This window comes from Callionymus lyra, chromosome 17 (assembly GCF_982586985.1).
Source record: "Callionymus lyra chromosome 17, fCalLyr1.hap1.1, whole genome shotgun sequence".
In the NCBI taxonomy this organism is placed as follows: Eukaryota; Metazoa; Chordata; class Actinopteri; order Syngnathiformes; family Callionymidae; genus Callionymus; species Callionymus lyra.
Genome location: NC_141834.1, coordinates 12,569,966 through 12,596,826, shown reverse-complemented (window position 1 = coordinate 12,596,826; position 26,861 = coordinate 12,569,966). Strand labels below are relative to the sequence as shown.

At 36.6% G+C, this 26,861-nt stretch overlaps 1 protein-coding gene across 1 annotated transcript; it reads left to right on the top strand.

Annotated features, from left to right (window-relative positions):
• The first annotated feature begins 305 nt into the window (after window positions 1-305).
• Window positions 306-26,697, top strand: atp8b2 (ATPase phospholipid transporting 8B2). The gene is made up of 30 exons (XM_087812304.1): window positions 306-375; window positions 3,215-3,282; window positions 10,640-10,698; window positions 10,787-10,900; window positions 11,959-12,057; window positions 12,134-12,195; window positions 12,976-13,048; window positions 13,130-13,200; window positions 13,266-13,345; window positions 13,580-13,738; window positions 13,863-13,951; window positions 14,867-15,063; window positions 15,132-15,252; window positions 16,306-16,393; window positions 16,462-16,496; window positions 16,556-16,712; window positions 16,774-16,962; window positions 17,087-17,202; window positions 18,147-18,311; window positions 18,376-18,487; window positions 18,557-18,662; window positions 18,926-19,124; window positions 19,186-19,369; window positions 20,302-20,525; window positions 20,597-20,680; window positions 21,504-21,749; window positions 21,826-21,958; window positions 23,112-23,242; window positions 24,988-25,521; window positions 26,204-26,697. The coding sequence occupies exons 2-30, from the start codon at window positions 3,258-3,260 to the stop codon at window positions 26,264-26,266; spliced, it is 3,915 nt and encodes a 1,304-aa protein (XP_087668430.1). The 5' UTR covers window positions 306-375; window positions 3,215-3,257; the 3' UTR covers window positions 26,267-26,697.
• The last annotated feature ends 164 nt before the right edge of the window (window positions 26,698-26,861 follow it).

The window sequence follows — 26,861 nt, the reverse complement described above, 5'->3', positions numbered from 1 at the left end:
TGTCTTTGTTTTTTTCTATTTATTTTGTCTTCTTAATATAAAATCCTGTTCATCAAACATTAAATGTAAATAAATACAAAACAAATATCCGGTTTGTGGACATGCTATGTAATCTGATGCAATAAAGAATGATTTACTGTCTTTTAATGTTGTATCTCTTCACACTGGTAGTTGTAAATGTATTTATTTTTAGTGTTAAATATGAATTATACTTCAAATAGCTGGTGTAGGTTCCCAAGATGACCAGTAGAGGGTGCTCTCGCTGGTGGTAACCGGAGCGTCCCTCACCTTCATCCCTCCTCATCCTCGCATCCTCGCCCGCGACACCTCGGCATGTCTCAGCCCGAACACCTCCGCTGAATCACCCTCGGAACGGTATGTGTGTTTGCTTTATTTATTTATTTTCTAGAATTATCTGCTCTTTAAAAGGAAAAGTCTTCATTAATCCTAAGGTTTTGCGACTTCTGTCCGGGTGTTTACGGCAACACTTCTCGTTGTTGCTAACTATCTTAAGCTTTACAAACAAGTTAAAACTAATAATATCTGAAACCATGTGCAGAGAAGAGATATTTATGGATTAAGGTTATAAAATAAGTTTTAAACTTTTGTAAATCAATGTAACATAAAATACAATTCGTTATTTCTAAATATTAAAGTGATAAACAGAACAAAATGGCGACCAAAGTCCACTAACAATAGGAGTCAACCAACTATTGTCTCGTTTTAATATCAAGAGACTCTATTATTCATATGAACTGGACACTGGAGAGTGTGTTTTAAACAGAAATAGAACATCTTCATATTGCACTGAAACTTGAGCCTCATCGATGCCAGTGTTGACTGTGAAATCTCAATAAAACCCTTGTTTAAGTGTGTGGAGGAAAAACATCGGGAAAAAAACAACCTTTGACTGACAAACTCTTCCTGTATTTAACTTTTATTATATCCCCAGTGACGGAATATATTTGACATGTTTATATATTATACTATTTATAAGTGAGGGCCATAGTTTCTCAGGAAGTTTTCATAATGCAACAAGGAAATTGTGATTCAATTCAAGGTGTTTTCTTTGGAGTTCCATTTGGATCCCAGAATATATTGAAGGATTAGTCAATAACTTGTTTGGCTACTACCGTTTCAGATCAGTTCATGCACCATTGCTGTATTAAAAAAACTTGGAAATGTCACTAGGATTTTTCCATTTGATCACATTTGAAATTGTGATTCAATTCAGGTTGTTTTTTTTTGGAGTTCCATTTGGATCCCAGAATATATTGAAGGATTAGTCAATAACTTGTTTGGCTACTACCGTTTCAGCTCAGTTCATGCGCCATTGCTACGTTAAAAAAAAACTTGGAAATGTCACTAGTGCTGTGTCTCAAATCGCATACTACTCTTAGTATACTAGAAGTTAGTATGCATCAGTTTAGTGTACGTACTAACTAGTACGCAAATTCTCCACAGATAGTATGTCTCAAATCAAACACTGAACTGCACGCACTAAAAATACTAACTTTTTGTACGCTAGTATGCGATTTTAGACACAGCATAGGATTTTTCAATTTGATCACAGCGGGTTCAACTCCCAGTCATAATATTTTTTTTTTTGCGGAGCAGTCAAAAATGAAGCAGTACTTTAGAAAGTGTCAGTACAATTTGGGAATCCTGTTGATTTATTTACTCTGTTGTACGCCATGTTTTTTAATGACACGTGGAAGGAGCTATTTGGTGGATGTATGTACTTTTAAGTGCTTTTCTAGTTAAGAATGACAGAAATTAATCATTGAAAGTTTAATATTTTTGGAGAATTTGGGTTTGTATCTTCTTAACATTTTAAATTCAAAAGATTATACTTGATATATATTCATGTAATGTCAGGGCAAGGACGGGGATGTCTTTAACCGAGAGATTGAATCAAATCCAGCCACTACTCTGTACCTCATATGAATCTCTGCTGGATCAGTGGAGCAGAGGTGAGGAGGGTCACCACACGGTGAAAGTGTGCGACAGCACAAGATCTGGTAACCGAAGCTGAAAGCCGATCGGCTCTCGGAGGGAACAACGAGCAGCCTATCGATCGGAGGCTCGCTGAGCACTAAAAAATCCTGGAGCGCAGATGATTGGCCGAGCGAGAGCGTCTCTCGTCTTTCTGGGCTCCGGAGATAAAAGCCAGAGTGGAAGCAGGCGAGGTGTGTGTTAGCGCGAGCTCAGCAGGATGGAGGAAGATTTAGCTTCCATTACTTTTGTTTTGTAAGAACAGTAAGTGGCTGCAGACGGTGAAGCGACAGACGGAAGACGCTCACTGCTGAATCTCATTTTCTTATTAGGATCCAGACGTTTATGGAGTGATGCTGCCGGAAATAAACAAAACATAATAAAAAAATGAATTTATTTCCATCTGAGGAGAAAGAATTTAACTTGGACCTATTCTTTTTTTTATTCTAATTTATTTTTTAAATATTATTTTTCATAGTATAACATCACATTGTTTAAACAGATACATTTTAATATTTAATAATTAATACTGTAATTGTTCGTTACAAATAGAGCCACTGATATCAAATTATTTAGTGATTTTTATACTGTTTTTTTTTTTTAACTTCATCCGTTTTCCCAGAAAAATATATGTTTACATGTTTTCTGTTTGTATGTTAAATATACTGCATATTAACATATTCATGTAGTTAAGCTACATCATGACTATAAATAACATATTACAAAAATACAACTCCATTTTGTGGGATATATTTTTTTTTTCCTGTATAATAATTAATTTTCCTTTCACAAATATTCCATATTTGTTATGTTTGTTATTTTCTTGCATAATTAATTAATACAAACATCCATTTCTATGTATATTTTAAAAATATCATACTTAATATTACCTTTCTTCTCATAGTATTATATTTTAAGTTTATACATCACACTTTGTACAAGCTCAATGAAAAGTAACGCCTTGAATTGACTTAAATAAGTATCTTTTATCTCTCTCTCTCCCTCTCTCTCTCTTTCTCTCTCTCTCCCTCTCTCTCTCTCTCTCTCTTTCTCTCTCTCTCTCTCTGTCCTTCTCTCTCTCTTTCTCTCTCTCTCTGTCCTTCTCTCTCTCTTTCTCTCTCTCTCTCTCTCTCTCTCTCTCTCTCTCTCTCTCTCTCTTCTCTCTCTCTCTCTCTCTCTCTCTCTCTCTCTCTCTCTCTCTCTCTCTCTCTCTCAGCAGACTGTCTCATGGGCCAAAGCAGAAGAACGCTGTCAGAGTGGAGATGTTCAGAAAGAGACCTCCTCCAGGTCAGTAATTGAATCTACAGCCACATTTAACTAGTTTTAACAGTGAATTATTTGAATGTGTTGATCAATATAAGGAGTGTTGTGGTAGATATATACAGTCAAACTACATTATCAATTTAAACTTGCATTTATTTAGTTATTTTTAGTGAACAACAGCATTAGAAAACTGCTGCAACTTCTTATCTTGTGACACCTGCAGATGTCTCATGAGAATAAGTTTCATATCTGCTACGAAAGTAGCAAAAATAATCTGTAGACGTGCTGAAAATGGAGCTTCACTTCTTCAAAGTTGATCTGCACATTCACTGGAAATGTACGCTGGATCATAGTTATCTACTGTACTGCTTCTCCTCCCTCACCTGTCTCAGTCTTAAAGGAACAGTAACACACACAACACATCTTACAGTATTTTACTTTAGTTTGTTCAAAAATACAATTTTAATGTGGAGCAGTTTAACCAACATAAAATATTTTTATATACTGTTGATAACAGTGACGTGCGGTGAGGTTCATGGTTGGTGAGGCATGGACTCCTTTAGTATCAGATTTACAAGTATATAAACCCAAAAGAGAAGCTTATTTAATTGACTACCGGTTATTTCATATCTCAACAGCATTCACACACACACACGCATGGTCTTGGGTACAATTTTTAAAAGATGATTTAATGAGCCTGATGTCCTCCATGCTAGGTATAGCATAAATCTGTTATCTTTGACAATATCACATGTTTAAGATGGTTTAAAAAAACAATGAGTTAAATTTATATTTTCTCAACAAGTCTATATTGAATTGTTGTGATATTTTGTGGGATGTTAGTCTACATCCTCTAGATCTATGACAGTCATTGATTGTGGATGGATTTTTATTTATTTTAAAGCATTTATTTTCAGCTTCATAAACCTGTCATCTTTGACATTGACATAAGAGTCATAGCTGAAATATTATGCTTTTATTATCAATTTATTTAAAATTCTGTATTCAAAATCTTTAATTTTTAATGATCTGATACCTTTAAGTAAAGGATTACAAGGAAGACGCAACTGGTTAAATGCTCTTAATTTGAAAGTCAAACGTTTAAGTCGAGGGGAAGTTACCATAAAGTTTAGCGAGAACTCTGCAGATTTAGATTTGGCTCAAAAGTGGGGAGGAGGAGAAGAGGAGAATAAAAAGAAATATTGTAGAAAGATAACACAGGAGACGAGAAAACAAAAGAACTAGAACAAGCAGAAAAAATGGGAAAGAGTAGTAAGATAGGAACAGAAGGAGTAGAAGAGGAAAGGGAGGAGTAATTGGACAGGGAGAAAAAAGATGAGGATGACAGGAAAAGAAGGAGCATATTCTGTAAATGATCCAATAAACCTTGGTCTGGTCACATGAAAACAAATAAGACGTATTGTTGAACGTGTGGTCAATACAAGTTGTGATGTTTCCGCCGACTCAGCTGTAGTATCATGTGATCATGGCGGTGTGTATGGTGTAGCGGAGGATGTGTGTAAACATGTGGAGGTCAGAAATGGAAGCACGTGTGAACACATGACCTCCACATCCGTCACCGTCCTCTTACAAAAACTCACTCAGCGAGAGCCCCGGCGGAGGCGGTCGTCATGGTAACACTCTGCCTCATTACGTAATGCTGCTGGATGGGAGGTGAAGGAAGGGAAGGCGGGACGCTGTGATGGTGCACTTTAAAACTTCAAGACCTCAGAGCTGGATTTAGAGAAGACATGAGCAGACCTGGAGACTTCTCAGACAAGTTTCTGTCACTCCTTCTTTCCCTGCGGAAAAAGAAAGAGAATGTTTTTAAAGGATTTAAAAGAGAAAAGAGGCGGAGAGGTATGAGTTTGTTTCCCAATCAGCGCTCAAATTCCTTCATCATCATCATCACCGTCACCATCATCATCCTCTTCTTCATCATCATCACCATCACAATCACCATCAACATCAGCATCATCATCCTCTTCTTCTTCATCATCATCACCATCACCATCACAATCACCATCATCATCAGCATCATCATCCTCTTCTTCTTCATCATCATCACTATCATTATCATCCTCACAATCACCATCATTATCATCATCCTCTTCTTCATCATCACTATCACCATTACCATCATCCTCTTCTTCTTCATCATCATCATCCTCACAATCACCATCATTATATTCATCCTCTTCATCATCACTATCACCATTACCATCATCCTCTTCTTCTTCATCATCATCACTATCATTATCATCCTCACAATCACCATCATTATCATCATCCTCTTCTTCATCATCACTATCACCATTACCATCATCCTCTTCTTCTTCATCATCATCATCCTCACAATCACCATCATTATATTCATCCTCTTCATCATCACTATCACCATTACCATCATCCTCTTCTTCTTCATCATCATCACCATCACCATCACAATCACCATCAACATCAGCATCATCATCCTCTTCTTCTTCATCATCATCACTATCATTATCATCCTCACAATCACCATCATTATCATCATCCTCTTCTTCATCATCACTATCACCATTACCATCATCCTCTTCTTCTTCATCATCATCATCCTCACAATCACCATCATTATATTCATCCTCTTCATCATCACTATCACCATTACCATCATCCTCTTCTTCTTCATCATCATCATCACAATTATCATCATCATCCTCTTCTTCATCATCATCATCCTCTTCTTCTTCATCATCATCATCCTCTTCTTCATCATCACCATTACCATCATCCTCTTCTTCTTCATCATCATCATCATCACAATCATCATCATCATCCTCCTCTTCTTCATCATCACCATCACCTTTATCATCATCCTCTTCTTCTTCATCATCATTACAATCATCATCATCATCCTCCGCTTCTTCAACATCACCATTACCATTATCCTCTTCTTCTTCATCATCATCATCATCACCATTACCATCATCCTCTTCTTCTTCATCATCATCATCATCATCATCATCATCATCATTATCACCATTACCATCATCCTCCTCTTCTTCATCATCACCATCACCTTTACCATCATCCTCTTCTTCTTCATCATCATTACAATCATCATCATCATCCTCCGCTTCTTCAACATCACCATTACCATTATCCTCTTCTTCTTCATCATCATCATCATCACAATCATCATCATCATCCTCCTCTTCTTCATCATCACCATTACCATCATCCTCTTCTTCTTCATCATCATCATCATCACAATCATCATCATCATCCTCCGCTTCTTCATCATCACCATTACCATCATCCTCTTCTTCTTCATCATCATCATCATCACAATCATCATCATCATCCTCCTCTTCTTCATCATCACCATCACCTTTACCATCATCCTCTTCTTCTTCATCATCATTACAATCATCATCATCATCCTCCGCTTCTTCAACATCACCATTACCATTATCCTCTTCTTCTTCATCATCATCATCATCACCATTACCATCATCCTCTTCTTCTTCATCATCATCATCATCATCATCATCATCATCATTATCACCATTACCATCATCGTCTTCTTCTTCATCATCATCATCATCACAATCATCATCATCATCCTCTTCTTCATCATCACTATCACCATTATCATCATCCTCTTCTTCTTCATCATCATCATCCTCACAATCACCATCATTATATTCATCCTCTTCTTCATCATCACTATCACCATTACCATCATCCTCTTCTTCTTCATCATCACAATCATCATCATCATCCTCTTCTTCATCATCACTATCACCATTACCATTATCCTCTTCTTCTTCATCATCATCATCATCATCATCATCATCACCATTACCATCATCCTCTTCTTCTTCACCATCATCATCATCATCATCCTCTTCATCATCCTCCTCTTTTTCTTCATCATCATCATCATCATCCTCTTCATCATCATCATCCTCCTCTTATTCTTCATCATCATCATCATCGTCATCATCATCATCATCCTCTTCATCATCATCATCATCATCCTCTTCATCATCCTCCTCTTTTTCTTCATCATCATCATCATCATCCTCTTCATCATCATCATCCTCCTCTTATTCTTCATCATCATCATCATCATCATCATCATCATCGTCATCATCATCATCCTCTTCATCATCCTCCTCTTATTCTTCATCATCATCATCATCATCGTCATCATCATCATAATCATCATCATCATCATCCTCTTCATCATCCTCCTCTTTTTCTTCATCATCATCATCATCATCCTCTTCATCATCATCATCCTCCTCTTATTCTTCATCATCATCATCATCATCGTCATCATCATCATCCTCCTCTTATTCTTCATCATCATCATAATCCTCTTCTTCATCATCATGATCATCATCACATCACCATTACCATCATCCTCTTCTTCTTCATCATTATCATCATCGTCATCACAATCACCATCATCATCATCATCATCATCACCATCAACCGCCACAACCATTTTAAATTAATTTTTAAGAAGATCTTTAACTCTTTTTTAAGAAAAAAAGTTTAAAAAAAAACAGATGACACTGATCTATGTAAAAGATTTGATGAGAAAATGTAGAAAAAAAGAAACAAACGTGGGTTTTTCTACATGAATTTTGTACATTTGAACCATATATGAAATATTTTGTAACCTTAATCATTAACCTGTATAAGTATTTGCACTTGTAATACAAGTGTCATTTTATTTATCACGCTGCAATGTTAGCTCTGACTAGGTATTTACTAGCTAAACTAGCATGTTCATCATTCATTTCAAAATGTCTTACATCTTAAATAAAGCTAAGTAAACAGAGAACAGTTTGAATATTTTTAAATACAGGCTTCACATTTGTCTTACTATCTATTGTTTTGTCGTTTTCAAACACCTGTTTCTGGACGATCAGACACTTTCAATGTGTCCTTGTCTCTCTGGTCTGAGACTCTGATCAATCTTGTGGCGCCAGCGTCTGATGTCTCCTCGACTTTTACCTTTTCTGTAGACCAATGAACACAAATCACACTGATGCTCACCTAGAGGTGACCTGTGTGTCTGTGTGTAGGTGTGTGTGTGTGTTTGTGCATGTGTGTGCATGCGTGTGTGTGTAGGTGTGTGTGTGTGCATGTGTGTGCATGTGTGTGCATGTGTGTGCATGCATGTGTGTGTTGGTGTGTGTGTGTGCAAGTGTGTGTGTGTATGACGGTGTGCGTGTGTGTGTGTGTGTGCATGTCTGTGTCTAATGTGTATATGGGTGCACGTGTAGGTGTGTGTCTGAGAGTGTGTATGTCTGTGTACGCATGTGTGTGCATGTGTGTGTGCATGTCTGTGTCTGATGTGTATATGGGTGTGTGTGTAGGTGTGTGTCTGCAAGTGTGTGTGTATGTCTGTGTACGCATGTGTGTGCGTTTGTAGTTGTGCAAGTGTGTGTCTGCGTGTGTGCAGGGGTTTGGGTGTGTGTGAGTGTGTGCATGTGTGTATGTCTGTGGGAGGGGAGTAGTGCCTGCATGTGTGTCTGTGCGTGTGTGTGCATGTGTGTGTGTGTGTGTCTGTGTCTGTGTGTGCATGTGTGCGCGTGTGTGTGTGTGTATGTCTGTGTGCGCATGTGTGTTTGTGTGGGTGTATGCGTGTGTGTGTGTGTTTGTTTGTATGTTTGTGTGTCTGCATGTGTGTGTGTGTGTGTGTCTGTGTGTGCATGTGTGTGCGTGTGTGTGTGTGTGTGTCTGTGTCTGTGTGTGCATGTGTGTGCGTGTGTGTGTGTGTGCATGTGTGTGCATGTGTGTGCGTGTGTGTGTGCATGTGTGTGTGTGCTAATGACTCCACTGTCTCTGTTTGTCTCATTAAATTATCTAAAGACAGGAAAACTTGAGTCTTGTTTACATTCTTGTCCCTCAAAGTTTATTTTCAAATGACCAAATTTAGTTTTTCTCAAGGTCAAAGGTCAATTGATGATAATACTTCTGATACATTTATCAGTTTTCAAGTGAATCAGATAATTTGGTGTATGGAAGAAAAAAAAAATCATGGATGCACTAAATTCACCTTATCAGGGCCTTATTTCCTTTGCAACAAAAAGAAAAACATAAGATCTGAGATTAAATAAATATATTTAATGTTACAATAACATTGATATGTAGTGTTTATATTTCACTTTTATTCTTGTTAAAAGTCGACTTTCATTTTTGTTCAAGCTCTACTGAACTTGCTGACAGTAGTTTATTTTTTAGTTACTCTGTCTGAGATGTTAAGTATTAGGAACTGTTATCAATATTAATACAGTCGCTTGTGTTGTTTACGTGCTGCAGACAAAGACCTCCCAGTAATGGAGCTGTATGGATTTACTGTTAGGATCTTCTAATGCCCTTCAACACTGGCCCGGCACAGGTTCAAACACGTGACGTGCATTTGGCTAAAGATGGGTTTGGACAGCAGATGCTGGGAAGTGTGCGACGCTGCACTAACTAATGCACTTTTGTCTGTGACGGCAGCGTAATGACCGCCAGTGGCGGATCAAACGTATCTACGAGATCGAATTACACGTCGTGTGATTTCATTGTCGTCTCTGATCCGGTCTGGATCGTAACGTGATTCACTGATGATGCAACTAATCTATAAAGAATCATTTCACATGATTGGTCAAATAATTAGGGCGTAACACGTGAATGAATACCTTTTTTTTTAAACATTATTGTTTTTTTTAATAGTAAATTCAGGACAGTTATTTTGTTTATAAACTTTTTTTTAATATATGATAAAATTAAAGATGGGTAATGAGAAAATATTACTGAAAAATGCTCAATTTTAGGAGAAAAAAAGATTTTATTATTTAAATATATGGGAAAAAAATGAAGTTTTGACGTTATGAAGAAAAGTGATATAATCAAGAGAAACATAATATTGGTGAGTTATATTTAAATACCCAACTTGAGAATAGTTAAAGAAAAAACAAACAAAGAAAATTACGTTTTATGTTTTTTTAAATGAGAAAGAAATAAACTAGTGATTTAAAAAAAATAAATGTAAATATTAAGAATTTAATCATATTTAATCATGTTTGATATTAAAAAAAATATTCTTAAAATGTTTTTATATTATACTGTATATGTTAATCTGAAGCTTCTCTATCTAACGCAACATTTTACCGTATATTTTAGTTCTAAATTTTCAGTAAAAAAAAAATGTTCTTCTCTTGTTTTCTCTTTTAATGTAACTTGATTTAATCACAATAAAATCATATAAATCGTGTGAGAATGTCCCTTTTTCTTTGTTCTAAAAAGGGGACTTTCATGTTTGTGTAACTGCAACACAATTCTGATAATAATGAAGGAATCCTGACCTAATGACTCGTTTTGATCCGTGCAGAGGAGGAGAGGAGGGTCCGAGCCAACGACCGAGACTACAACGAAAAGTTTCAATATGCAGTAAGCGTCACACACACATTCACACACACATGTATACACACATCACAACTGGACTATGTCAACATTTTTTTCTTCTCCCTCTTTGCAGAGTAACTGCATCAAAACCTCCAAATACAACCTCTTCACCTTTCTGCCAATCAACCTGTTCGAGCAGTTCCAGGAAGTGGCCAACACGTACTTCCTGTTCCTGCTTATACTTCAGGTCAGTCCAGGTCAAACGGCATCTTCTAGTCTAACACAGAAAATTGGATTATTCTTTATTGTGTGCAAGTATCAGACATTAAATAATAATAATAATTATGTTTTTATTTGACTGTGATTTGTGGTTATTTAAAGAGATTAAAAAACATGATTAATGAATTATTATTATATTTTAGGGAAACTATGATTTGTTTATCTCAGTTAAAAATAGCTGAAAAGTTCATAAGTTTATAATTGTGGCAAATATAAAAGTGTCTATAAAGTCATTTATCGTTATGAACGGATTAAGTTTAAATTTTGCTTTAAAGTTTCCAAAAGCAGAGGTTTAATATTGCTTAACTTAATTATTATGCATAATTTGACAACTGTTATCTTAATACCAACCCTTTAAGAATGTAGAATTATAAGTATTTGATCCAATATTTGACACTAAAAATTAAATTTTAGTACAAATCAACGTAAATTTAACTTTAATATTTTATTCATTGCATTTTTTAAAGTTTTTAGTTGCTTTGTTATCATAATATTTTTGTTAAAGTGTATTTGCAATCAGGTTTTAGACTAAATTGTTACAATTAAAATGATGTTATAGTCGATCCAGAGCAGCTTCGTTTAGTCCTTCCTGAGGTTTGTGTGAAAGAGACATTTTTAAAATATATCAGATGCATGACTGAAGTCAGAAGGAAGTGAGGTTTATTTTAGGGATTAGAAACAATAAAACAATCAGAAGCAGGTGTTTTCTAAGGAAGTTTAAATCGTAAAGTCTGACTCACATGTTTCAAATGTTCAAGTCTTCCTCTCCAAGATGCAGTAAGTTCCTCATCATGACCATGTTTTGAACTTATTACTTGATAAAGTTCTCCCCCGTCTGAAATCTCGGCGAACAAGAGGTTACGAGAGCGGAGTCCATTATGACATAATAATGGCTTCACTCCTACTCTAGCCAGCTTTAATCATGCCAAGCTTTGTTTATACAACGAGTCCCTTGGAGGTGGAGACTTCCGGGATTGATGACGCGGGGTGACAAACCTTAATCTTAAAGATGACTCTTTTTCCTAGTTGATACCTCAGATTTCCTCGCTCTCCTGGTTCACCACCATCGTGCCTTTAGCTCTGGTTCTGAGCATCACTGCGGTGAAGGACGCCTCCGATGACTACGTGAGGAAACTCTGTTCACAAACCTTTTGTAACGACTGTCGATCGGGCGCTGAAATATGTTTTTGTGTTTTTTAAGTTCCGTCACAAGAGCGACAAACAAGTCAACAACCGTCAGTCTCAGGTCCTGATGCGCGGCTCGTAAGTTGATTTTTTTTACCACTATTGTTGAATAAGTCGACTGCAATTTTACCGTTTAATTAGATTTTTTGGTATTTCAAATCTCTTCAGCTAGATTTAAAAAAATATATACAGTATATTTATGTTTTATATTTAATAGTTTCCTAAATTTTACTACAACAACAATAAAACACTGATTACGTGGAAGCTAATAAGCAGCTAGCTACATTCATAGCTAGCGGTCTATTTCTGAATACATTTAAATAAAATAATATAAATATATTGAAATAAAGTACTTGTTCATCGCATTTTCACATTCGATCCATGATTTATATTTAAATAAAATGCATTGAACATTTTATAAAAAGTTTTATAAAAACATTTTTCCCCCCATAATTTTAAGACAATTTGTGATTGTTTCTTTTGATTTGAACCCATTAAAATCTTAAATTTGACAGAATATATTGTCCACCATTTCCACCATATCAACAAAGACTAATTAATAGATAGACTTAAAGTCAGTGGGATACACTTTAATATAATAGACGATTGGTTCTGAAGCTCTCATGAAAATATTTATTTAAATATATATTAGTATTTAATATTTGGTTGTGATCATAAATTGTTTTTTTTCGTTCATTTGAAAGCTGTAATGGTAGACATAACCAGTAGGGGGCGCCCCATTCGTTTAGGCGGGATTTATAGCTCAGGATCTATAAGTGAATGTTTCCGTCTGCTTTTTTTGCTGTTCTTTGAGTTTATTTGTTGATGAATTTGTGAAATATTGTTGTGTTTGAGCAGAGTTGAAAAGGAGAAGTGGATGAATGTACGAGTGGGCGATATCATCAAGTTGGAAAACAACCAGTTTGTGGCCGTGAGTCTTTAAATGCCTCAATAAACATGAATAAGAGCGAAGATTATCACTGTTTCTCAAACGTATGTTGCTGTACAACAGGCCGACGTGCTGCTGCTGTCCAGCACTGAACCTCACGGGCTCTGCTACATCGAGACGGCTGAGCTGGACGGGTCAGTACTCTCACTCACAAGCATAAAATAAACGACTGCGACACGATTGTTCTCTTGTGTCTCAGTGAGACCAACATGAAGGTGCGACAGTCGGTCTCAGTGACGTCGGAGCTCGGAGACCCCAACAACTTGTCCTCGTTTGATGGTGAGACCCTGAAAACACCTGAAGACATTCAAACCTTTTTTCAACACTGAGCTGCAACCTGAAGCACCGTCACTCACCTGCCTCGACACACCACGGCAAAAAAAACCCTCACTTTCGGAACATATCAACTTACACGGATTGATTTTGTCTTTCTGCGCGATTTTTGTTACAAAAATGTAACCGAGAAATGTCTTTGTCCTCTGATTTGTTTGTTTTTTTTGTTGGCTCATGCAGGGGAGGTTGTGTGTGAGACTCCGAATAATAAACTGGATCGTTTCTGTGGGATCCTGCAGTGGAGAGACAAGAAATACACACTTTCCAACCAGAACATGCTGCTGCGAGGATGTGTGCTCCGCAACACTGAGGCCTGCTTTGGTCTGGTCATATTTGCAGGTAACTTATATAAAACTACATGTTCTTAGAGGGATCATTATTTTTAAAAATAGTACAATTTTACATTTCTCATTGCATCATTTTGTCCACAAACACTGATTTTAAAATATCTTCTTTGTCTCAGGACCAGATACAAAACTGATGCAGAACAGCGGAAGCACCAAATTTAAACGCACGAGCATCGATCGACTGATGAATACTCTGGTTCTTTGGGTAGGAAATGAACTTGTTTCTGCCTCTGTTAAGATATTAATAGACGAATAGCAGATAATAAAAGTCAATCACAAAATATGTTTCTAATGAATTTTAGGGCTAAGATAATTGATATAATTGTAAATGCTTTTCATTTATATTTATAATTTGTTTTAATTAAATACAAAACATTTGTTTTTGTCGAAATGAGTAAATATAGCATGTAGTTTAACTTTTATGTGAGCATATTTCAATTCAAAAAGCATCTGGGATTCAAACCGTCATTCCTTTTGTGGCAGGATAGATTGCGGCTGCTTGTTGGTGATCCAGGAATCCCAGAATTTAGTTTAGTTTAGTTAGTTAATTATTTAATTTAATGGTGTCATTTATATATGCCATTTTGATGTTGTTTTGATTTAATTTAATTTAAAATACTTAATTATATTCAGTTCATTTTATTTGATTTTATTTAGATTTGATTTTATTATATTTTACTTAAATTTAATATACTTTATTATATTATGTTCATTGTTTATTTTATTTTAGTTTATTTCGTGTATTTTGATTTAATTAAATTTAAGTTCATTTAAGTAAATGTATTTTATTTAAAATACTTTATAATATTTCAGTCCATTTGATTTTATCTATTGAAAGGTAAATTTCAATTTTTGTTTTTACAATACATATTTCTTTGAATCTGAAACACAAACGTACTCAAATGTACTTGAACAACGAAGGTGATTCTGAAACCGAACCATCTTTAATGAAACTAACCTATAAGCTTTTAAACAATGTTTTGATGGTCTCGTCTGATGGTCTGTTTATCTTTTTGTAAAGTTGTAAATCACTTATTATTTTATATTTCTATATGGTGTGTGAAAGATCAACAAAGTTCACTCAAAAGTGTAGCTGATATAAATAAAAACACTCTTCTAGATCTTTGGCTTCCTGGTGTGCATGGGTGTGATACTGACGGTGGGAAATGCCATCTGGGAGCGCGAGGTCGGCTCCTTCTTCCAGAGCTTCCTGCCGTGGGATCCTCCCGTGGACAACTTCATGTTCTCCGCCTTCCTCTCCTTCTGGTCCTACATCATCATCCTCAACACTGTGGTGCCCATTTCTCTCTACGTCAGGTGAGAAGCTGAAATATGATCCCGGCTACTGAGTCATGAGTTCACAAAGTGAAGCTCTGGTGTGTCAGCGTGGAGGTCATCCGCTGGGGTCACAGCTACTTCATCAACTGGGACCAGAAGATGTTCTGCTCACAGTTCAACACGGCGGCTGAAGCCAGAACCACGACTCTGACCGAGGAACTTGGACAGGTTCGTGTTCCAAACTGATTTAATCTCCCATCCTTTTCCTTTATTAAGTGTTTTTAGTTATATTTAAACACACGTTGTAATACATGTATGCGCCACAAGGGCTGTGTATTCTAATAGAAGACATAATACTTATCAGGATACATTGCAATATATTGTACTACTGTAGTAACAAGAATATATTTGTATTATTTTTCTAGTACTTGACTCTGGTGTTGCAGAATTTACAGACCACTTGACGAAGTCGTAACTACTTTAATTTGTTTTGAAACCAAAATTTGTCCAAACGTCAGCTTAAAAGCTGCTTGAGTCCACTGTATCCTCTTGTCCTCAGTCATTGCTAAGGATCTCGCGGGATTTAATTGTTTCATCAGCTGCTGAGGATGCAACTACTTCTGCCATCTAGCGGCCGGAAGTTTAATTGCAAGACTCAAATGAACAAATGCTGTGATTATTAACATGGTAATTGTAAATTTTAAAAAATGTAATTGTTTTATTTTATACTCATTTTAATGAAATAAAAAACCTAAATAGTATACGGTAAAATCAAAATGAGATTTAAAAGCTACAATATATGAATATATTATACAATACAAGTACAGTACAGTATATACAGTACAACATTTAAAAATAATAGTTGTAGTAAAATGACAGTTTTGTTGTTTATCGATTCAGTCTCTTGAAATGTTACGATATTTAAGTGTATCGATATTTTCTTACATCCCTAATGCCCACAGTAAATGAGTGTTTATAGTCATTAGACTATTTAATTGAGCTTTAAAGTGATCAAATATTAAAAATAAATATAAATAACTTACCTAAATAACTATATAAATAATTACATACAACTACAGCAGCTTTGAGGCAATTTAGCTTTTAATCTCTCTAGTTTTTTACCAGTACAAACCATTGAGATATTTCTCACACTTGCATCAAAAGTACTCAAATATTTGTGGGTCCCTCAATTTAATTTGCCTTGAAAAAGTGTCTTTCTGCTTTTGTCTTTCTACACCAACTGAAATACTCATCAGTTGCTTCATCTTTAATCCTCTTTAGGTCGAGTACATCTTCAGCGACAAGACCGGCACACTGACTCAAAATATCATGAGCTTCAACAAGTGCTCCATTAATGGACAATCATTCGGTAAATTCTAAAAAACACTTTTTATTTGGATATAAAAGCTTGAATGAAATCTGAGTTTTTGTGTTTAGGTGAAGTGTTGAACCCACTTGGATCACACCAGAAGGTAAGAAGAGTTTCTATAAGTCATCTTCTTCTTCAGCTATTTGTAATATCTTTTTGCAGAGACTGGACTTCAGCTTCAACCCCTTGGCTGACCCGGACTTCTGTTTCTATGACGACGCCCTGCTGGAGTCCGTGCAGTTGGGCGACGGTCACGCTCACGAGTTCTTCCGCCTGCTGTCGCTCTGTCACACCGTCATGAGCGAGGAGAAGAACGAGGGTGAGTCGGGCGACTGGAGAGTGAAACCAGTGAGATTCATGGTCCGTGTTCCCCGGGGCAGGCGAGTTGGTGTACAAGGCTCAGTCTCCAGACGAGGGCGCTCTAGTCACAGCGGCTCGAAGTTTCGGCTTCGTGTTCCGCTCTCGGACGCCGGGAACCGTAACCACCACTGAGATGGGTCGGACCCTGAATTACACCCTGCTGGCCATACTGGACTTCAACAACATACGCAAGCGGATGTCCGTCATAGGTACACAACTAAATAAACATTGATTACACATCAGTTACACACGTTATAAAAAATAAACACAAGAAGATACAAATGTTTTTTTAATCATTATTAAGTCATTATTCACCTGTTTGATACATTTCAGTGCGTAACCCCGAGGGCAGGATCCGTCTGTACTGTAAAGGAGCTGATACTGTGCTGCTGGAGAGACTCCATCCTTCCAACCAAGATCTGATCCACGTCACCTCAGACCACCTCAATGTAAGCGCTTGACCGCCATCTAGTGGAGGGAAAATCATAGAACACGTTGGGTTTTTTTTCATCACAAACTCATTTTCAATTTTATTTTTGTGACATCAGTCATTGTAAAAGTAATTTTTTAGTTTTTAATTATTATTTTGTCAGTTACGGGGTTTTAAAAGTGAATATTTATAATAATATCTTACTGCAAAAAAGTAATAGATAATACAATATTCTGGGGAGGATATATATATACAGGTATAGTGATTTAAAATGCTTTATTTAATGAATTGAGTAAAACAAACATTCATTAGTTTAAAAAAAACAGTGAGAGCCCCTGATCTTAAAGAATAATGATTTCAATTAACAATCATTTATATATATATATATATATATATATATTATTTAATTTTTTTATTGTTTCCACTCATCTTTTATTTAAACACTACTCGCTGTGAGGGTGTTGGTATAATTATTTTATTCTCAATAAAGAAAGTCAATAATTATAGCCCTGTGTTTAAAATGCTTCAAAAATAAATATATATATATATATATATATTAAAATTAATATATAAGCTGCTAATTATATTCTAGAATTGCTTTATATGTGGGAATTTTCCTTGTCCATTGGATTTAAAATACTATTTTGAATGTAATAAATGATACTTGTATTATCTCAAAACTTAAGTAAAGTATCAAGGGCTGTAATTTTATTAATGAAATTAATGTGAATTTTGTCAGAAATTTTAATTAATTAAAATTGTATCTGTAACTTACTACAAACATGGTGGTTGTCCATGCTCTTGTGAAAATAAATACAATATAGTAAAAATTAGGTGTGTATTTAAAATGACATTGAGACATGTTTTGTGTCATTCAATTTAAAAACATTTTGACAAGTTTTGAGATGTTTAAAAGCTCATGACGATTTAGAACAAACCATATTTATTCTGGGTTGGTTTCAGGAGTTTGCAGCAGATGGGCTTCGAACTCTCGCTGTGGCCTACAAGGATCTGTCTGAAGCTGAGTGGGAGACGTGGTCAGAGAGTCATCGCTGTGCTCAGAAGGCGTCCAGCTGCAGGGACGACCTGGTGTCGGCTGCTTACGAGCAGATCGAACAGGACATGATGGTCTGAGCGGCTTCTTCCATCCACACGTTTAAAGAAGTTTTTCAATAATTGTTTGTGTGAGTAGTTGCTGGGAGCCACAGCGATAGAAGACAAGCTACAAGATGGTGTCCCAGAGACCATCGCCGTCCTCTCACTGGCCAACGTCAAGATTTGGGTTTTGACTGGAGACAAACAGGGTAAAAATGTGCTTTAGTTCATTAAAAGTTTCAAAAGTGAGTTTCAAATCAAGCTTGTTCTTCCCGCAGAGACGGCGGTCAACATCGGCTATTCCTGTAAGATGCTGACGGACGACATGAGCGAGGTGTTTGTCATCAACGGGCAAACTGTCCAGGGTGTCCGGCGAGAGCTCAGGTCAGTGAAAAAAAATGATCTGGAACTCTTGACAGGGTTGGGTCGTAAAAACAGGAAGAGAAACCCAAAGTAGCAAAAGGATATCATAAAAAACTAGAGGAAGTAAAACTATTGAAATCACAGGACCTTAAAGAAAATGCAGAATGACTACAAACCGAAACTAGACTTCATTACAAGTTTTTAAGAACATGAACATACATTTTTCCGTGGTTAAACTTTCTTAAATGTGACATAAATGTGAGTGTTTTGTTCTTCCTTGTCAGGAGAGCCAAGGAAATGATGATTGAGTTGTCAAAGAGCAAAGATTGTGGGGACGCCGAAATGAAAGACACATCGAAACAAGCTTCTCTTGAGAAAAACGGTTGCGAAGAAGGAGGAGACCGCGACACAAGACCTCCTCCGTCGACTATTCTGGACAACGTCTCCGGGGAGTTCGCTCTCGTGATAAACGGTCACAGCCTGGTATGCGATCACATCCTGTTTTTAATAGCAAAACAATGAGAATCTTCGCTCGTTCCAACAGGCCCACGCGCTGGAGCCGGACATGGAAACGGAGTTTCTCTCGACGGCGTGCACATGCAAGGCGGTGATCTGCTGCAGGGTCACGCCCCTGCAGAAAGCTCAGGTGGTGGAGATGATCAAGAAGCACAAGAAAGCCGTCACGCTGGCCATCGGCGACGGAGCTAACGACGTTAGCATGATCAAAAGTATGGTTTTAAAGTACATTTCTCTCTTGTGAAGTCACCAACCAAACAAAATCATTCAGATTCACTTTACAGTAAGAGCATGATTTTGATATTTTCATGAGGCTCAACTTGTCTTTTCTTTCTTCACCAAGCAAATTCCTTCACTTCACTATCAGTTTAACTCTTCATAATCTCTATTTTTTAAAAACCTTTGCCAACATTTTGTGCAGTGGAAACAAGCGAGGGCCAAATGCGTGGAGAGATTTCAAAATAAAAGCTTTGACCAGACACAGACGAAAAAATGTTTTTCAGTGTTTAGAAATTGGTAGCTTGACTTCCTTGGTGTTTCCCTTTAAAATTGTAACAAAAAGATTGTGTAACATTTAAAACAGGATTCAAATATTTTAAAAAAATTGTTAAATAAAATAGTTTATAGGCCACAATCTAGACATGCCTGATGTGTTCTATCCAGCACATGTAAAAACCAAGACCCTAAGGTCACATGTGGAAACCAAAGTCATGTGAAAAATCCCATAATAGCCTTAAATACATGTTTTTTGCTCAAAGCAAGTGACAGCGATAAAGCAAGAAGATCAAAGTTTACCCGCAGATGGAGATAATAGTTGACGATAACTGATGTGGAAACTTTTTTTTTTTTATTAAACCTTTAATAATGAAAAGGAAGACGGACGTTAAATTGTCATTAGTTTAGAGAAGGACAAACACAGAGAAAATAACGATTTATTGAACCTCCAATGAAAATAATTTCGCAACCAGACTCATACTGACACGATGTCATGTCATGACATGATAGTTAGGTAAATATAAGTTTTATTTAAGCCCACAATTCAGATTTTGGCTCCTTGTATGATAGAGTTTGACGCCACAGAACAACATAGTTTGTGCAGCTTGACAGTTATAATCTAGTGTTAAAACCCTCTGTGTGTTCTCAGGTGCTCACATCGGGGTCGGCATCTCCGGCCAGGAGGGGATTCAGGCCGTCCTGGCCAGCGATTATTCCTTCTCCCAGTTCCGCTTCCTGCAGCGTCTGCTGCTGGTGCACGGCAGGTGGTCCTACCTGCGCATGTGCCGCTTCCTCTGCTACTTCTTCTACAAGAACTTTGCCTTCACCATGGTGCACTTTTGGTTCGCCTTCTTCTGCGGCTTCTCTGCTCAGGTCGGAGGTCGTGTTGGAAAATCTTCTTTAAACGTAAAAGCGTGTTTAAAGCTGCGTTCTTCTTCTTTCAGACTGTGTACGACCAGTACTTCATCACACTCTTCAACATTGTCTACACGTCTCTTCCTGTGCTGGCCATGGGAATATTTGACCAGGTATGGTGATGTAAATGTATGGAGGTATATCAGTGATATTAGAGTATTGAATTGAAACTCTGAATGCTTTTATTGAAAGATGTTTTAAGCATTTATTTTTATTTTTAAAATTGAAATTAAATTATGTCTGCTTATTTTATTTCAATATTGAAAGGTGTAAATTGTTGTTTTTTTTATTGAATAGTTTAATGCAATAATTTGTATATTGAAATGTTGTTTTTTATAATAGAACTTTAAAAAATATTACTAAATTAATGTTTTATTATATATATTAAAATTCCCATGATTAAAATGTTTAAATTCTTTTTTTTTTACTATAATTCGAATGATTCATAAATATATGCAATTAATTAAATGCTTTTTAATTCATAGCCTTGATCAAAATTGCAACCAATCATGCGACAAAAAAAACACAAGCAAACGGTCAATAGGGTCTGTACTCTTTTGGTATTTTCTGGTGTCACTACTATACCAACATTTGTATTATTGAATTAAAAAGGCTACTAATTAAAAACTAATAATATTAAACTTACAAAAAAATATTGAATTATACAAATGAGATTTATTTTCAAATAGTTCATATTTTTTCACATGAAATTATTAACATTTCAATGAATAACCGGTAACTTGTCTAAATTTACACCAACACAAGAAATGTATCCTTTTATTAAAGAAATCATTTAATTCAATTATTTAATAAAAAATATTTCAACATTTGAAATATTTAATTCAACATTCAATATTCTGATGGCTCAGATATACTTCCATAGTTTCTGGGATATGTTAGCGTATAAACCCATTTTGTTGTGAATATATATTCTAGGACGTTCCTGACCAGCAGAGCCTGGAGTATCCTAAACTGTACGAGCCTGGTCAACTCAACCTGCTCTTCAACAAGAGGGAGTTCTTCATCTGCATCACTCAGGGGATCTACACGTCCCTGGTGCTCTTCTTCGTTCCCTACATCATGTTGTCTGAAGCCACTCAGACCTCCGGGCAGCCCCTCGCCGACTATCAGACCTTCGCAGTCACCACAGCAACCGCCCTGGTGATTGTGGTCAGTGTGCAGGTGGGTGAGACTAGGGAGTGACTCTCTTACGAACATCTGATATGTGTGTTAAACCGCCTTCCTCTGTTGTGTGTAGATCTCCCTCGACACCGGCTACTGGACCGTTATCAACCATGTGTTCGTCTGGGGCTCTCTGGGCTTTTATTTTGGCGTAATGTTTGTCCTGCACAGTCAGAGCCTGTTCCAGATCTCTCAGTTCAACTTCGTAGGTTAGTCGTGTTTCTTTCACATTTAAAAACCAAGTCGACTTTTCAGTATTGAACACAAGGAAATCAATTTGGACGTAGAGGATGAGGTATTGTTTAATGGTGTGAGAAAATATCAATACACTTAAATATTGCGATATTTTTCTTTCAAATTTGATATTTAAGACCTGTATTTCAATTTCTGACAATTAACATGTACATATTGACATTTTTGTGTTGCAATTAAACCTCCTCGGGCCACTAGATGGCAGCAGTCAAAAGCTAAAGGAACAATGATATCCAGTGAGATCCCGTTAACGACTGAGGATGAGAGGATACAGTCGACTCCAGCAGCTTTTAAAGCTGATGTTTGGACATATTTTGATTTCAAAACAAATTAAATCAGTTCAGACTTCGTCAAGAGTCATGTGGTCTTTGAATTCTGCAACACCAGAGTCAAGTACTTGACAATACTACAAATATATCCTTGTTACTAGTATCAAAATATATCGTACAGTTGCCCCTGTATCATGATTTGATCCTATCGTCAGATTCCAATACACACCCCTATGATTGTTTACGTTTTACCGAAGATGATGCTTAAGTAATGAACGCAAAATATAAGAATCAGAAACTTTTATTGCCAGTGTTGGTCCATTTTTTTTTTTTGTTAGTACAGAATATAATAAAATAAGATAAGACACAAAAGAGCAATAGAAAAAGAAAAAAAACACACTGGCAGATATTCTCCAAAAACTATGATGAAAGTGACCAAATGATGAACAATAGAATTAAAAATATTATTTTGTCTATTGTAACAGACTCTGATTAATGTATAAGGTTCTTGCCATTATGGTATCGGGACCCATCCCTGCTGAAACACTGCTTGGCTGCCTCCCCAATCTCACTCCGTGCTCAGCACAATAAACTACAAAAATATTTCATATGAATGATGTCATATGAATGACCGTTGATCAGTCAAGCTAATAAAAGCCTCAGCTTGCTAGCATGCTAACAAGCTAAGGCTAAAAAGACACTTGTAGGTTTTTTTGCAACACATGTTTGTCTGAATTTACACAGTAATGTACAGATCGAAGAAAAATATTGTTTAAATATGCAAATTTAAGATTCCTAAAATGTAACCCAAACCTTTTTTTTTGTGTACTTCTGAGTACAGGAAGTGCCCAGAGCACACTATTGCAGCCGGTCGTGTGGTTAACTATTGCGCTGGCAACGGTAATCTGCATAGTTCCAGTTTTGGCATTCCGCTTCCTCAAGTTGGACCTCAAGCCTCAACTCACAGATACGGTAAAAAAAACAAAAAAAACACACTAAAAACAGTGATGTGTCAACTCCTGCTGGTTTCGTAACTGTTTCTTCCTCGCAGTTCGGGTTGACAGTAAACACTCGTTTGTTTGGTCACGCTCCGAAGCCGGAAAACGCTCGGCAAATATTGACACTGTCCCTGTTCTTTCTGTGCGTCCCTCAGAGATGTTGTCCTGCTTTGACCTTTGGGTCTTTTTGTTAAAGGTCAGCCAAGGTTTTCAGCTATTTTCACTAGAGCAGATCATTTAACAAACCGGGCTGTTGATAAATGTTTACGGTTTTCTTAAAATGTATTTGTTAAATTCTCTGGATGAGCAGATGATTGTGTTTGCTTGGCTTATGACCCTCGTCTGAGCAGTCGAGCGAAAGCTTGTGGTTGTTCTGAGGAAACGACTCGGCTGCTCTGAATATTCAATTAATACAAGGATTTAAATTCAATTTTGAAGCTTAATTATTTCAACAAACATAAATATATAAACTAAAATGTTGTTTCATCTTATATTATTTCTTTTTATATACATTTTATTTTTAATTGTTAATTAAAAATAAGATATTTATCTTCTTTATAACATAGCATTTGATCTTTTTGAGTGAAAAAAAAATATATATACTGTATATTTGCTTAATGTCAAGAAAAATGCATAACTTTTTAATACAATTTTTTTTTTTTAATATATTTGTTTATTGATTTTTTACATAAAACAACCAGTACAGCTCAACAGTGTAAATGGAATGATACACATAGGAAATACAAAATATGAAAGCTGTAAAAATTAAAGTATATATATATATATATATGGATATATATATATATATATATGGATATATATATATATATATATCCACACATACTCAAACATATACAGTATATTCTTTAAAAAATATATGAAAAGATGTAAAGATACATACTTGTATAATTAACAAAAAAGAAAAAAAAAGAACTAAAACAAAAAACACAAAATAAAAACAAAAACAAAAATACAAAAAAAAGAAAGAAAAACACAAACACAACAAAACATGCCGGGTCCGCACATACACACACCCCACCCCACATCCTGTAGATAATGACATTGTCAATCTAAACAAGCATTTAAGATAAACAAGAAATACAAGAATAGATTTTCACGAGGTGACAGTCAAGTGCATTGTCTTTCAAATACAATTTTAATTAATCATTTCAAAATGGCTGTTCTGCTGAAAGCAAATCATAACAAACACAATTGGTTGTAGAAAATGTCAATATTTAGTCGTAAACAAACTGTAAGTGACAGGATTTAAACTAGTATTGAAATAGAGGAAATTATAGCTGCTTATTTGTCTTAACGTCTTGAGGGCCTCATGAATACAGGCAAAGGGCTGCATGTGGCCCTCAGTCCGCACTTTTCCAAGGTCTAAGAGACAATATTTATAAATAAAAAATAAATAAAAAAAAGTACATTTATTTACTGATTTTCTTTCAAAATGTAGAACAACACTCTACAAATAAATTGTAAAAAAAAATAAAATAAAATGTTCAGCTTTTCTCAGAACAACATTCCATTGACATGGAACTAACTTTAAGGAAATCATAAAACTAATTATAAATGTTATAAAATATGTCCAGCTTTTCCTTAGAAGAGAAACATTATTATTTTGGGGGCCTCATAAAAAGTCAAGAGACAAAATTTTGACACATTTATATAAGACCACGAGAGGAATTAATCTTTCTTCTCTCCTTGAACTTCCAGGTCCGCTACTCTCAGCTCGTGGGCCAGAAGAAGAGAAGGTCGTCCGGAGGCAGCGCCGGCGGCTTCTTCCGCAGCGCGGGCAGCTTATCCGAGGGCCGCCTGGGGGCCCGGGGCGGCTCCCGGAGATCGGCGTACGCCTTTGCTCATCAGGAAGGGTTCGGCGAGCTGATCACCTCCGGGAAGAACATGCGTCTCTCCTCCCTGGCTCTGGCCTCCTTCGCCTCCAGACACAGCACCAGCTGGATCGACACGTTACGCAGGAAGAAGAACGCCTCCGGGGAGTGCAGCCCCGCGCACAGCTGCGTCTCCGGGTCGGTGCCGCCGCTGTCGACCTCCTCGTCCGTCCTCGGGTGCTCTCAAGAAACCCCCATCGAAGAGGAGTCCGTCTCAGTGCCATGTGAAACTACAGCAGCTATTTCCTCGCCGCCTCCTCAATCCCCACCAGTCCCAGATCTGGCCGAAGAGCATCCGTGCAGTGAAGCGACAGCAGATGAGCCACAGGGAGGCTGGAGGATCAACCTGGGACTTACTCAGGTGAGATCTTTCTAGAGATATTTAAAACTAAAACGGTCTAAACTGGAGTCCGTTCCGTCGCTCCAACACGCCGTCACTTCCGCGGGTCTTAATACTTTGCTTTGTGGAGATAAATGGTCAATGCAGAGTGTGTCACGGGTCGTTTATTCACCGCTTCAAGTCAAACAAAATACAAGCTTTACGATCGATCGGACGCGCTTTCTGCCGGCGACTTTACAAATCAATAGTCCTGGGAGAAACGGTCTCGAGCTGTAGAAACATCGCTATATTTAAGGCAAATTTACCCGGCCAGGGGGTCGTCTCTCCGGCAAATGGCTCTTTCAAGTCGTCTATGTCTCGATCAACTGCAGAGAAACTTCCTAGCTTGCCCTCTTGCGTGGGTGGATGCCTTTGTCTTCCAGCCCCCCCTCCACTGGTGTGAAAAGGCAGACGAACAGATGTTTAAATAACCGGTGTCATTTCTCTAATTCTGTTCCAAGCTTGTCTTGAGACAGTGTGTCAGTCTGAGTGAAATGTTGATTGTGAATGTGTATTCAAACGTTTAAGCTCTTAGATGAAGCGAGTAATTTATACTTTATATTTTGATTATATTTTAGCATTAATTTAAGTATGGCGTATACGTATAGTGTATAATAATTTTTAATCTAACAAAACATATGTTTACTTCTTCTCTCTCGTGCAGGTTCTTGGCTGGACCGGCATCTCAGGTCGACCGGTTCCCGAACAGACCGAGGCAAAAGTCTGAAGATACTTTTTCCAGGAACTTCGTCGACAACGCTCTTATTTCAGGATCTCACTGATGTCTTAAGTTGTTCTGTCAGTCCGGATACATTGGAGTATATCAGGGGGAGTTTGCCGCTTAAAGAGTCACACATTTCTATTCTTAAAAGCTACATTTCTCGGTGAGAAAGCATCTTATAGAGGAAGTCTGTAGACGTAGTGTTGTGTTTATTGTTTATTGCATCATATTGATGTGTTTTTTTTTATATATCTAAATGTTCTTGTGTGTGAAGGTGGGTCATCTTTTTTTTGCTCTGATGACAGATCTTATCATTAAAATACCTTTTATTTTTTATTTATTTGTTTTATTACTGTGCAGATATGTCGGAATAACAACGCTGCAGATGTTGAAATAGACATTTCCTTGTTCAAATAAAAGGCAAACATGCAAAGATATCTCTGTGGTTTGTCAAAATGAATTAACCATTTATTATTTAACTCATAGTGACTTGTGTTTTAGGTCTAGTAAGCATGTGAACATTGTACTCCTCTTTACTAGTATGTTGTAATGAACATATTTAATTGTATATCTAATGTTTTCTTACTTTTGTATGGCCATC

Bases quoted from the DNA above. Each gene is read 5' to 3' on its own strand.
- atp8b2 (XM_087812304.1), top strand. From the start codon at position 3,258: ATGTTCAGAAAGAGACCTCCTCCAG. The intron at 13,346-13,579 runs GTGAGACCCTGA...TGGCTCATGCAG, and splicing joins CAACTTGTCCTCGTTTGATG to GGGAGGTTGTGTGTGAGACT. The intron at 16,497-16,555 runs GTAAGAAGAGTT...ATCTTTTTGCAG, and splicing joins CACTTGGATCACACCAGAAG to AGACTGGACTTCAGCTTCAA.